This window comes from Quercus lobata, chromosome 10, assembly GCF_001633185.2.
Source record: "Quercus lobata isolate SW786 chromosome 10, ValleyOak3.0 Primary Assembly, whole genome shotgun sequence".
Taxonomy (NCBI): Eukaryota; Viridiplantae; Streptophyta; class Magnoliopsida; order Fagales; family Fagaceae; genus Quercus; species Quercus lobata.
This window is the reverse complement of record NC_044913.1, coordinates 60,192,132-60,205,374: the sequence shown is the minus strand read 5'-3', so window position 1 is coordinate 60,205,374 and position 13,243 is coordinate 60,192,132. Positions and strand designations below refer to the sequence as shown.

The window sequence follows — 13,243 nt, the reverse complement described above, 5'->3', positions numbered from 1 at the left end:
GTTAATTATGATTAATTAAAAAAAAGTCGGTTTGTTTGTTTTCTCAGAAAATTGAATCTTGAGCGTTTTTTTTTTTTTTTGTTGTTAAATTGATGATTATTCTGAGATTTTGGTTATGGTTTAATTTCTTAACTTTTTGATTATTTACTGAGAAAATCAAATTCAAGGGAAAGAAATAACTAGAATTTCTTGGTTTGTGAAATTACTTGGAACTTAACTGAGCCAATTAATTCTTCAGGTAGTTAAAGATTCTTGTTTTAAACGTGCTGATTAGTTAATTAAACATTTTGAAGACTTATCAATCTGATTAGTTAAAGATTCTTGTTTTAAACGTGTTACCTTCTTGATTGTGTCTCTGTGAGTGATTGTCTCTATCTCTGATGACATGCACATTTTTCGCTTAGCTCTAGCTTTATGCAAGTTAGCATCTAAGAATCATATTTATTTCAGATATTTAGTAATTTGCTATATTGTAAAAAAAATTGTGTGCAGCCTTTTTTTGGGAATAATGGAAATAAGGAGAATAACATGAGTGGTATGAAATTTTATCCACTGGACCAGAAAAATGCAAGTAAGAACGCCCAGAGGCCAGTTAAGAAGCAGCGTTATGCTGATGGTTTTAATATTGCTGATAATTGTGATGCATCTAGTGACAGTGATAAGGAACAGAGCTTAACAGCATATCTATAACACTTGCAAATACACCAGAGGAAAAAAAAAGACGTGAAAATCGCTCTAAGCGTTTTGAAAAAAGGCAAGGACGAACAGAAGGTAATTAGTTCAAACCAAAAATTGCTGGAGCTGGAAACCTGTACAGTAGAAGGGCTAGTGCCTTGGTGCTTAGCAAAACCTTTGAAGATGGTGCTGCCAGGGCTGTTGAGGACATTGACTGGGATTCCCTTACTGTCAAGGGGACCTGCCAGCACCATTGAAAAACGCTATTTATGTCTTACTTCTGCCCCTGATCCTGCCAGTGTAAGTTTTTATCTTGCTTTTCTGTCATTGGCTCTTTAACATTTGAAGTTTAAACTAAATTTGAATAAGATACTGATGACATATTTATGATCAATATAATTAATTTTCTCAACATTATGCTACTCTACAGGTAAGGCCTGAAGAAGTGTTAGAAAGAGCACTGGATATGGTTCATAACTCTCAAAAGAATTATCTACATAAATGCGATCAGTTGAAGTCTATACGCCAAGATCTAACTGTACAACGAATTCGCAATTGGCTGACAGTGAAGGTATAACAGTGCATTATGGTGTTCTCTCTCGGCAGATCTTGTATTGATCTGTTGTGCGTAAGCATTCAGGATGATTAGTGGACTTGTTTTAACCTTGGTGAATTCTATAGCGTTGCAAGTTCATTGCTTTGACCACATACATATATACATATGTACACATATATGTATGTCTATTTGTGTGTGTGTATCTTTTGAAATTGGTTATGTTGCTCATTCTTCTTCCTTTGGCAATTCTATTCGTTTTTCCTTTGGCAATTGTTGTTAATGTAATTCTTAGAGATGTTATAATGCCCTTAAGAATTCGGTTCACTGGTTGGTTGCCTTCTATGTTGTTTCAGTGCCAATCACAATTGAAAACCCTTTATGCTGAAGGAATTGAGGGATGTCATATGGAGTTGTCTGCTTACAACTTACTCTCTGTAATTTTGCACTCTAATAATTACAGAGATCTCCTATCATCGATGTCAAGGTTAGTTAATTAGCAAAATGATAATTTGCTTTTATTTGTCTATCATTGTGCTTGAAGTTCTTTAAGATTTTGTTATTTTGTTTTTTATAATGAAGTTGTGACCGTCAGTTTATACAATTTTTTTATTTAATTTTTAATTTTATTTTTATGTCATGCATGAAATTAGCTTGTGAGCTCTCTGTTTCTTAACCCCTTGAAATTACCTTGAATGATAATTTCAAATTTCGTCTTCTTTGGTTGCCAGATATCCCCATTACTACTGGAAAGATCCCAGAGCATATGAAATGTCCCGAGTGTCCACGAGTCATGGAGGCCTATATTAGTTTCAAGTGTTGCCACATTGACGGTGCTATGAATGGACTGCATTAGATCCCTACTTCTCTGTCTGCTAGCTTGTATTGCTACTAAATAATGTTATTATGTTTAAGACTTTTCTTTTTATGCTAATATAGTGTTTAAGATTTTTTTTGGTTTGTAACCAGTGCCACTAGTATGAGGGTGGGTGTGTGTTTGAGACTTGAGTAATGCTTCAAAAAAAGACATCTTGATTAATTTGGTGACTGATGCCCACATTTGTGGGGTGCATCTTTATATATAACGTCACATTTTGACATTACAATAATGGAAGGCATCTTTATTTATAAGTGTGACACTTGCTAATTGCTAGCATCTTTTTTTTAAATAATCTTTTTTTTAGGTTAAAAGATGGAACTTTGAAGATATAAAGTACTCACAATAAAGAATGTAAAAAAATTAGGCAGATTAGTACCCGAGTCCACCAAGCTCGGGTACCAATCTGCCTCATTTTTTAAAACTATCAGATTTGTACCCGACTTTGGTGAACTAATTCTATCTTTCTTTCTTTTTTTGGATTCGTTTTGGTAAATTAAAATTATAATAAATGAATGCTTGGAACCCGAGTTCACCAAAGTCGGGTACATGGGCTATTCTTTTTTTTTTTTTTTTTTTGAATTGACGAGAATTAATAAGTATGGTTTCTCATCTTCTTTCAATATTTCTTTTTGGCGTGTCTATCAAAATTATTGAGAAAAAAAAGTTATCCTTACTGTAGTTTACTTTAAAGTTGTAAATCATGAATCAAACCAATAGGAAAGCATTGAAAAGCTTTAGCTGCCCTGAACTATGCTCCAGATACATCTTTAACTTATTTGGTGAATATAGTAGTCATATTAAAAATCAATGGACTTCATTGTTTCTTTGCAATGATTATTGCGTGAATAGGCAACTGTTCAGAAATGGATTTTATTATCATCACGAATGTGACCGTAATTATTATCATCATCACAACTTGATTCAAGAAGCGATAAAAATGGAGAAATATATCAAATAGAAATCTACCATTGATCAGTCTTGAAGAGCGATCATATTATTTCTTGTATCAAACTTGAGATCCTGGCTTAGTTTGACATTACGCAACATGTACAGAAGCATAAAATCATGTCTTAGTTTTGGTAGTACTAAAAAGGATATAAATCTAAGCACCCATTAAAATGCTTTCAAGCCATTCAAGATGAGAGTAATATGATAAGAAAAAGGAGATCAAAGGCAAGGCCCACTAATAATGACAGCCATGCCATAAAAGGAAACTATAACAATATCAATAGTTAGATGACCAGTTGGCAGCACTTCCAACTCTTGGCATGTCGACAGTTTCCCTCTTCGACTCTTCATCCACGGTGAAAGTTACACCACACACCTGACCAGATTTGTCCACCTTGGCACAGGCTTCACCTCATTAAGGGGGTGTTCATAACTCCTCAAGCCTCCAGACGATGTGAAGAAGCATCCTTTGGAAAACAACAGAAACAGATAAATCAGCAAGCTAGTGGTCATGCTCATGAAGTAATATCAAACAAATAGACTATAGTATTAGTATCTGGAAGTTCATGCTAATAATTACACAAAATCAAAACAAGTCCTACTTTTTTTTTTTAACAATGTGGTAGATAAATGACAGGGAAGATAAATGGGAAAATCAGTTGATTAGAAAGTAGATTTTGAAGCTTGTTCTTGCTATAGCAATTTGATATCACCCACATACCTAAAGCTCACATAAAAGCTTTTATCCCCCATATTTTAAAACCAAAAATTTTGACATCTGGATCATTAAGAAAAGCAAAAAGAATCCTAAATAACCACTCCATGAGGGCAACCATCTGGATCCTTGAATTGCTCACTTCCTGAATTTGTAACCACTGGAGATCCCTCATCATCATTAACTTTGGCAGCTCTAGCTGCAGTTAGCTGCATCTCTAATGAGGAGATTGTTTTGTCTAATGTCCTGAAAGCATTGACACATTCATGTGTCATTTAAAATAATTACATGATATAGAAGGGTGCACAATTACAACATCTAAGATACTGCCTAAATTCTTTAAAACAGTACTGAGAAGGATATAGAAAGTTACATGATCACATCATGTGTTTGTGAAACTTGAGAAAGTATGTCCCCCGTCCGAACAATCACATCCTGAAATAATTTGAAGAATATTATTTGTTAATAAAGGCAGTGGAGCCTATGATAAAAATATTCTTCAGACTTGCCTTCTTCTCACAGTCGTCTGTGGGATTAAGAGCTCTTGATTTACGTTTCTCATTGATGAAGCCTCCTCATCCAGCTTATCCGGATCAGGAATAGCCCAAAACCTGTGAATGTATAAGCAATTCATTAATGGATGTTCACAAGAATAACAAAATTTTGGAAAAGAATCTACCTTCAGCTACAAGTCTAACAAGTTTAATCACATTCACGATGAAGACAAATAGATCAGCATATAAGGAAATGCGGAGATCTTAATGTCTTATCTAGTATGATAGAGGACCTCTTAGACCTCAATATATGACAATTTATTAAACCTGAAATATGAATTCTACTAGCACTTTGGAACCCTTAAAAATCTTGACAAATCTGCAAGAATACAAAGTAAGTCATATGATGCATGAGTCGAACCACATGATGCCATATTATCATGTTTGGTGCCTTGGTTGTCAGCTACTGACAGGGGATCAAATGATGGTTATTTCCACTTACAAATCTTGTGGATTGATGAAGCACTAATAGCAAATAAACCAAAAAATATATATATCTACTTGCTTCGTTGGAAAGGAAACTACTCTGTAGCTATCTCATTCATGGATTGTAGACTAATTTTCGGCCCAGTATTCAAATTGAATGAATGTGCGCCATTGGGTTATACTCCCCTTTTTTTCGTAAGTAATTGAGCTATAGTTACACACCATTTGTGTTTTGTATAACCAATGTTTGGCTTGGATATTATGGTAATGATCTTTACAGACATGAGAAGATGACAGCTTAAACTTCAACAAAAGTCATACTTCCTATATTTTTGATACCTGCCATCAGTCCATCCTAAATATCAGCTTTTGACAAATTCTCCAGTTCATTGCAATCAATCAGGATCAAAATTTCAGTAATTTGACTAACTGATGTTTTGCATATTAGCTGCTCTTACACTTGAGAGCAATCAGCAACCTCCAAAAAATCAACTTAACTACAAAGACCAACTTCTAAACTAATGCAGCAACGTATTAGGGAAAACATAAGGCCAATTTAACTAAGCTCGCCATTGTCCAAAGCTAAGCATCATCCAGTTTACACCTTGCTTTACTGAAGTGCCCCAAGAGATCATACCACTCAATAAATTAGCACCATTGGTCTTACCCCCCAACAACTAATTGAGTATTAAAAATTTATGTATCTTTGTAAAAACAGCCCCCATCAACCCAACAATAACTTAGACACAGAATTAGAAAGATTCTAGAATAGCACAAGTCTGAATCTGGAACCAGAAATCCAAATGCAAAGACCCTTATTAAATCTAGAAACGAAAGGATCAAATCTATTCATAAAGACAGCACTTTTCATATTTGTTCTGCCTCATAACCTTTGAAATTCTTTAATATAAGCAAAAGGAAACAGAAGGGGCATAAACTAGAAGACCCATTTGCACAAAAGATCAACACGGAGAATGCTTAGGGTGGCAAAGTAAAAAACCCAAAAGACAAGCACAACCAGACCAACATTCTAGTAATCACCCAAAAATAAAAATTAACTAACTAAATTGAATTGAATTCCTTAATTAATTTCTCGATCAAAACCCAGAATCAAATTATGCATAAAAATACAAAATTTACAAACACAAATACCCACAAATACCCAATGCTCAAACTGATGATGCAAGCTGAGCGAGACATACCTTGTGAGAGGGAGACCGAGAGCGTGAGCAACAGAGCGAGAGGGAGACCGAGCAACAGAGCGAGAGGGAGACGGAGAATGAGAGCGAGAGTGAGACTGAAAGGGAGATTGAGAGCATGTGGGAGAGTTTGATAGCGAGATTGAGCAAGTCAGAGAGAGTTGAGAGGGAGATTGAGAGAGTGAGAGACAGATTGAGAGAGTGAGTGACGAGAGAGTAGCTGTGGGAATGAAGTTTATCAGCTGGGTTTCAGTTTGTATTGAGAGAGGAAGTTTTGATATTGTTATAAAATTGAGAGTGCGTGGTACCCGAGTACCTCAAGCTCGGGTACCATTCTGTACTGGCCGGCCTTTTTCTAGGAGTTAAGTCCCTAAGCTGCCACTACATAATGGTACCCGAGCTTGTTGGACTCGGGTATCATGAACAGTACTCGAGCCCACCAAGCTCGAGTACTAAATGGCCAAAATTTTTTTTTTAAATTTTTTTAATTAAACTTTCCATGTCAGCAGGCCAAGGTGGAGTAGAAAAATGGGGTACTCGAGCTCACCAAGCTCGAGTACCAGAAAAAGTGGTAGATAGCTATATTGTTCCGAAACAGTGTTTTTGGGCAAAATATTTCAATAATTAATGGTAATGGGCCATTTTGGCCTAAAATATGATAGCTAGATGCCCATATGGCCCAATCCCAAATGAAGTTCCAGTACAGCACACAGTTGTCCAACCTATCTAACCATGCCACCCCAAACCCAAATAAAAAGGCCCAAGTTCCACTTTACCATGTCCACGCGTAATCTACTGGGCATGGTATTGGCAAGAATTTGTGTCATAGACTCATGGGCTTTTTAAATAATGGCCTTATTTTTAACTTATCTTGCCATGCCTTGTCTTTATTGGATAGTTTTGACTTTTGGGTTTCCCCTAATTTCTTCTCTAGCATTTGGTAATACACGCGTACCTGTAAAACGGAATTTTATACTTTAGTTTAACTTCTATTTGGTTGAAGGAGTAAAAAAGTGAAAAAATATAAAATAGAAAATAGAGAAATAATAGAAAAGTGGAAGGATAGAAAATATTTTAGTTTTCTTTCATGATATTTGGTTTGGAGTGAAAAAAATGAAGAGAAAAAATGTAGTTTGTATAAATTTACTTTTATATCCCTACTAGATTTTAAAAAAATTTAACAAATTATAAAATAAAATAAAAAAGAAAAAGAAAGAAAGACGGCATGAACCAAAAAAAAAAAAAACTGAATGAAGTATAAAAAAAAATTAAGGAAATTAAATATTTAAAAAAAGAAACAGTTGAACAAAAAAAAAAAAAAAAAAAAAGAAGAAGAAGAAAAATAAGCAAAACCCAGTTTGCTTATGATAAAAATAAAATAAAATAAAGCAAAACCAACGTTGAGCAACAACTCAACTGCAGTGGTGCTATAGTCCATTTATGTTCTCTCTAGTTTTCTCTTCAATTTGAAGAAAAAACTTTTTGGTAGAACTGGATAGAAAACACTTGGGTCCCACCATTTATTTTCCTTCCTCCCCATCCAACTAAACACACTCCAAAAAAGTTTGCCTTCCAATTGGTACATCATCAACTTCATTTAACTCCATCATTGACATCATTTTGATTGTATACATTGCTAATTAGAACATGTCATCTTAGTAGCTATGAGAAATTGTGAATTTTTTTAAGTCCTTGAACCTATTATTAGTTAATGTCATGTACTGATACTGGATTGTTTTTATGAACCTCTATTATTTGGGTTTGATGTATGTTAGTATTTTCTTACTTACAATTTTATATATCAATGTAGGACTTGGGATTAATCAGATTAACTCATGATTAAGGGAATGAATATGGGTGAAACCTTGAAAAAATATCCGATTTAATAGAAGGATTGCACAATAGAATGAAGCACAAGCTTCATGTAGATACTGTATTTGTATTCGACACTTGATGACTACTCTAAAAAAGTGTTAACTCTAATTTAAATTAATGTTTATTTTGGAACCTTTCTAGTACTTACATGATGGATTAGTGATAGGTTATGAATATCAAATCTTTTGTCAATCTTATGCAAATCTCTTTTTTTTTTCATATATATATATATATATATATATATATTGAGTCCACAAATCTGTTATGCTTTTTTGTAGTGCTAGAGAAGATTGCCGTTGCTGGAGAGCAATATTTGGACAATGCAGCGATCCAGGGTGTGCACAACCCTACTGCAGTACAAAACCATCCAGGTGAAGTGCCAGATTATGAGTGGCTCAGTGATTATCTCTAGTCCAACGAGTAGTTTATGTAATGCTACGATAGATGCCCACAAGAATTGTTTTAAGTGCGTCTGGCGTGCATAGGCGTTGGTTGATTTTTTTTTTTTTCAGTGCTTTTAAGTAAATAATGTGGTGGTGGAATAACTAGGGATTGTAATTTTCTTGCCCATTTACTTGCTGCCTGGGCTTCTTGTACTGCAGCATGGGGGTTTTAGCCATCTCATCCATCCCTTCTTGGGTCCTCTTAGAGGATGGTCTGGACCCCCCTGACTAGCCTTTTGTTGTACCTCCTTTTGTGTTCCAATGAAACTTACTCAGCCAGAAAAAGGGTGTGGTAGAATGACCATGCTTGATGGTTTCAAAGAATTTGGCATGTAGAAGTATATAAAAGTATTTGTGCTCCGTGTTAATCTCAAATTTTCTCAATAGATTTTGTTATATAAAAAGCATTACAATGAGAGAATTCTTTGCTAGTTAATGATTCTTTACATGGGGAGAGAATTTTGTTATGCCATGTAGACGTGTACAAGAAAATTATTCTTTACTAGTAAATGATTAAACAATAGTTTTGTTAAAAGTCTTTCCAAGACCTACAAAGCCCACTGTATGAAAAAATGATAGTTTGTTCACTGCTTACACTAATCAGCAAAATTACTGTTCTAAAACATCATCTTCCTTTCACACAACTTCCGAATCATGGAGTCTATTTCCCTGTCTAGACTAATCTCAAAGATCAAGTTCACAAACTCCATTAGTCCAAAGCCAACTATATCATCCTTAGTTCTATCCATTGATTGACCAATGGTCTTAATTATGTTTGCCATATTGCAAGAGTATACAACGGGATTGGAGAGTGAAAAGAAGTTTCATACCTTTTCCTTCATTAGGTTTCAAGTCTTTACCTTTGGCCACAGGATCTCCACTAACCAGATCCTCACAAATTCATCACTTATTTGCATCATGTATTACAACACAACTCTTGGTCAATGAGACAAGAAGTTTAATTAGCTCCTTGACACCCCAACCAGAACCAATATGTTTAGTAGTTGCCTCGTAGTCCCACCATGACAACACAGGAAAATTTCAGACATATTTTCTTCCTTCCCTTACATGAGAAACTAGTACGGACTACCATGGAAAGTTTTGCAAAAAATAGAAAATGCATCTAGTAGAAATAAACGACCATATAGAACTGGAGCTGGAGATAGATACTTGTGTGACATTTTTTCCTACAATAATTAATAGCCAATAGAGGACAAGTATAATTCAGCCTCTTTTAAAGTATGTTTTAAGAATTTGGAATAATTCAGAAATAATATACGGCATAACACAGTAAAATTATATATATATATATATATATATATATACATATACATATATATAGGGAAATTTTTTTTCATAATTTATTTTAGATAAATACAATGATCATTGTATTACAATCACATAGTGAAGTCTTAGCAACTCAATTTGAAATAATCTACACTTGAAAAGAAAATTACTACAATAACCTTGATAAACAACTAAACACCATTTATAAAATTTTAGTTAATTAAAACGTCTCAAATAATTAATCCTAAGTAATTAGTCATCAATAACCTTTTCAACTACTCCACTGAATGCATCATCCTCCCAAAATTGTTCATGATCAACATATTCAGGAAGCTCTTTAAGTTTGTCAAGATAAATTGGCTCCAAGTCTAGAGATTCACCGGTGTTAAATTTCTCCATCATCATTGAGTTCAATCTCACATACAACATATTATCCAGCATCTCAGATGTCAACATGTTTGTCTTCTTTGTTTGTGCTACCTCAAATGCATTCCAATTACGCTTACATGAGGATGAACTACAAGGTTGACTCAAAATTCGAATGGCATACATTTGTAAGATAGGAAGACAATCTCCACAGAAATCCCACCATATTCCTACAAATAAAATTACGATTTATATACTCATAAAATTTATCAAAAAATTACATAGTTAAATATTAAAACTATATCGAAGTATTGAACTTACTAGGATGAGATGTTTTTAACATTGTCTTTGCTGTAACTGTAAACAAGCTTGGTACTTTATTGTGATAAAGTTGCACTTGTTTCATGAAATCTTCTCTTTCTTCAAAAGCCACCAAATTCTCCAAAATGAAACTTATACCATCTTTTATCTCATTGTTCTCTTTAAATTTCTCACTACACAAATAAGATGGATTCAAAAATTTCGCAGCAGCATGAATTGGGTGGATTATATTTTCGGTACACCTACAATTAACTAACTCCCATATCTGCATATATTTGTCTTGATTGCTAGCACATTGTTACTTAATTGCTTCTTTTGCCATTTCCATTGCTTCATATAAGTATCCTGCAGTTGACCAATCACTATCTACCAATCGAAGAACACGAACCAAAGGCTCCAAAACTAGTAGCGCCTCTTTCCCTTGACCCCAAAATTCTGTACTTTGGATAATACTAGCAACCACTTCTTTACTGATGCCCTTTTCATTATGATTCAATTCTTTCCACTTGGAAGATGCAACAAGTAGCTGCAATTCATCTCGAACATTCAAAATAGATTGAAGCATCAAGCAGCTAGAAGACCTACTTGTACGAAGATGTTTCAATTCTTTATGGTTTGTGTACTCTCTCATGAGTGACAAAATGATACTATCCATATACATATATGAAACAATTGATTTTGCATCACTAATTATCTTCTGCACCCAATCAACTTCCTCACATATATCCTTCAAAAGCAATCGAATGCCATAAGTAGCACATCGGGTTTTGTACAACCGAGGGTACTTGGCAATAAGCATGTCTCCAGCAAACTCAAAATTTGTAGTATTATCAATGATTAATTGAACAATATTATCAGACCCAATTTCTTCAATTACTGAAGAAATGATGTCTTTAATATATGGTGTTGTTATTTTATCCTTTGAAACTTCAAACGAATTCAAAAATATTGCTCCACTAGGAGATTTTGCATTAATATTGATAAATGCTCTCTGATCCAAATCACTCCATATGCATGACATAAGAGTACAACCAGTTACCGACCAAGAATTCCTAATTCTTCTAATATACTCTTCAACTTTGACCTTCAAATTTGGTATTAACTTCCTTTGCAGAGTCAAATTAGAGGGTAACTTATATTCAGGACCATAATCAGCAACACCTTGCACAAAGTGAATAAAGGATGTCGTTTGAACAACATCAAATGATATGTTATTTACTATAAGAAGTCGGGCAAGCAATTTGTCCACTGCACTCTTATCTTTTTTACCACACATCTTTGAATTGGTAGCATGGCATAGGTCTCTCGATATTGAACACGAAGTGGTTTTACTCTCTTTAGCATTGCTTGAACTTGATGCACTCTTAAGTTTTTTATTAGTCCCTCCAATTACTAGATAAGCTTTTTTTTGAACATCTTCAGGCACATTGGCACAAATATCTATAGCATGACCTTTAACTCTTGCCAAGTGAAATTTAATCCTAGAAGCACCCCCAGCAAAATCACGTCGACAAAAGTTACATTTGAAACGGCCATCTAGGTCTTCAACATACCTCCAAAATCGATCTTTCTTTCGAACCATATTTCTTTTTCCTTAAAAAAAGAAAAGAATATAATATTAGAATCAAATATAAATTAATCTGGACAACAATATAAATGAACAAAAATTACTTTATTCTATTTCTTTTAAATATTAAAATATTTAGTTTATATTTCATTCTATCAATCATACATAGATATAATATATAGGGTAAATACATTCACATACACTAAGGTTTAGGCTAATACCTACCAGGTCTAAGACTTTTCAAAACTAACCAATTTGGTCCCTAAAACCAACTTAGTCCCTAAACATTGTTAGGCATGTTAGTAAATTTTTCTCAACTATCTTAGGAACTAAGTTGGCTTTAGAGACCAAATTGGTTAGTTTTGAAAAGTCTTAGACCAAGTTGGCATTTAGCCCAAACCTTAAGGTATGTTAATGGAAGGGACCAAATTAGTCAGTTTTGAAAAGTCTTAGACCAAGTTGACATTTTGCCCAAACCTCAAGGTATGTTAATGGAATTTATCCTAATATATAAAACAGTCAAATCAAATTGCATATATAAACTATTGTAATGAATAATAAAAGGTAAAAAGGTGAAGAGTAATTCTAGTACAATAAACTAAGCCACAACTATCCTACGTGGTAGATTGTGATTGACTATTTGTCATTTAGTTGGAAGTACATAACAATAGCAGGTGATCATATGAAATACAAAATATTAAAACAATTTATCAATAGTATATTCACATAGTCATATAAATAGCAGGCCACACTTTTTACCAAAATGGGCCTTCGAATGTAATTACTAATTAGGTAGGAAGCATCTCCATCTCAATCTTAATCATATTCATAGTGATAATTGAGGAGCTCGATTAGCTTTCTGCCTTTTGTTGTGCTAAGAAACTAATTGCTCAGGAAAAAAAAATAGCATGAAAGAGAATTCAAACAACACTTACTCTAATAGCTTGCAAATGGAGATGAAGTCAATGGATAGCGGCAAGATTAAGAGAAGAAAAAAGAGTCCTGCTAGATAGATGGAAATTCAGACTTTTCTCACCCACTCATAAATACACCTCACTTAGGTCCCACCATTACAGGAATTAAAGGCAGTTATGTGCTTACATACTTGTTCTCAAGAAACTACGGAGACAGAAAAATTACTCGACTTTTTAACACCTATTTACCTCACTTAGATCCCACCACAACACAAATGAAACGCAAATTTTGTACTTAAGGGACTAAAATCTTAAGAAAAGAGTCCTGCTTGAAGGATCAAAAAAAAAACCTCCTCTACTATTTCACACCCACTCATGTATTCACCCCACTTAGGCTCTACAATAACACAAATAAAAGAAATTATGCACTTGGAGACTTACTCTTAAGAAAAGAGTGTGGCTAAGGACATTGAAAGAATATTCTAAAATGAGGTGAATACATGAGTGGGTGTGAAAATTT

At 34.1% G+C, this 13,243-nt stretch overlaps 1 protein-coding gene, 1 long non-coding RNA gene and 1 pseudogene across 2 annotated transcripts; 2 read left to right on the top strand and 1 right to left on the bottom strand.

Annotated features, from left to right (window-relative positions):
* The first annotated feature begins 496 nt into the window (after positions 1–496).
* On the top strand, positions 497–1,324 carry LOC115965125 (annotated as a pseudogene).
* A 182-nt stretch (positions 1,325–1,506) lies between these two features.
* On the top strand, positions 1,507–2,267 carry LOC115963255. The gene is made up of 2 exons (XR_004085772.1): positions 1,507–1,715; positions 1,960–2,267. It is a non-coding gene; the product is annotated as an uncharacterized LOC115963255 (long non-coding RNA).
* Positions 2,268–10,516: 8,249 nt separating this feature from the next.
* On the bottom strand, positions 10,517–12,784 carry LOC115966005. Its single transcript, XM_031085339.1, has 2 exons — positions 12,745–12,784; positions 10,517–11,835 (listed from the first exon to the last, which is right to left on the bottom strand). Exon 2 carries the CDS (start codon positions 11,822–11,824, stop codon positions 10,541–10,543), a length of 1,284 nt encoding a protein of 427 aa, XP_030941199.1. The 5' UTR covers positions 11,825–11,835; positions 12,745–12,784; the 3' UTR covers positions 10,517–10,540.
* Between the last annotated feature and the right edge of the window lie 459 nt (positions 12,785–13,243).

Coding starts and splice junctions, on each gene's coding strand:
- LOC115966005 (XM_031085339.1), bottom strand. CDS start 11,824: ATGGTTCGAAAGAAAGATCGATTTTGGAGGTATGTTGAAGACCTAGAT.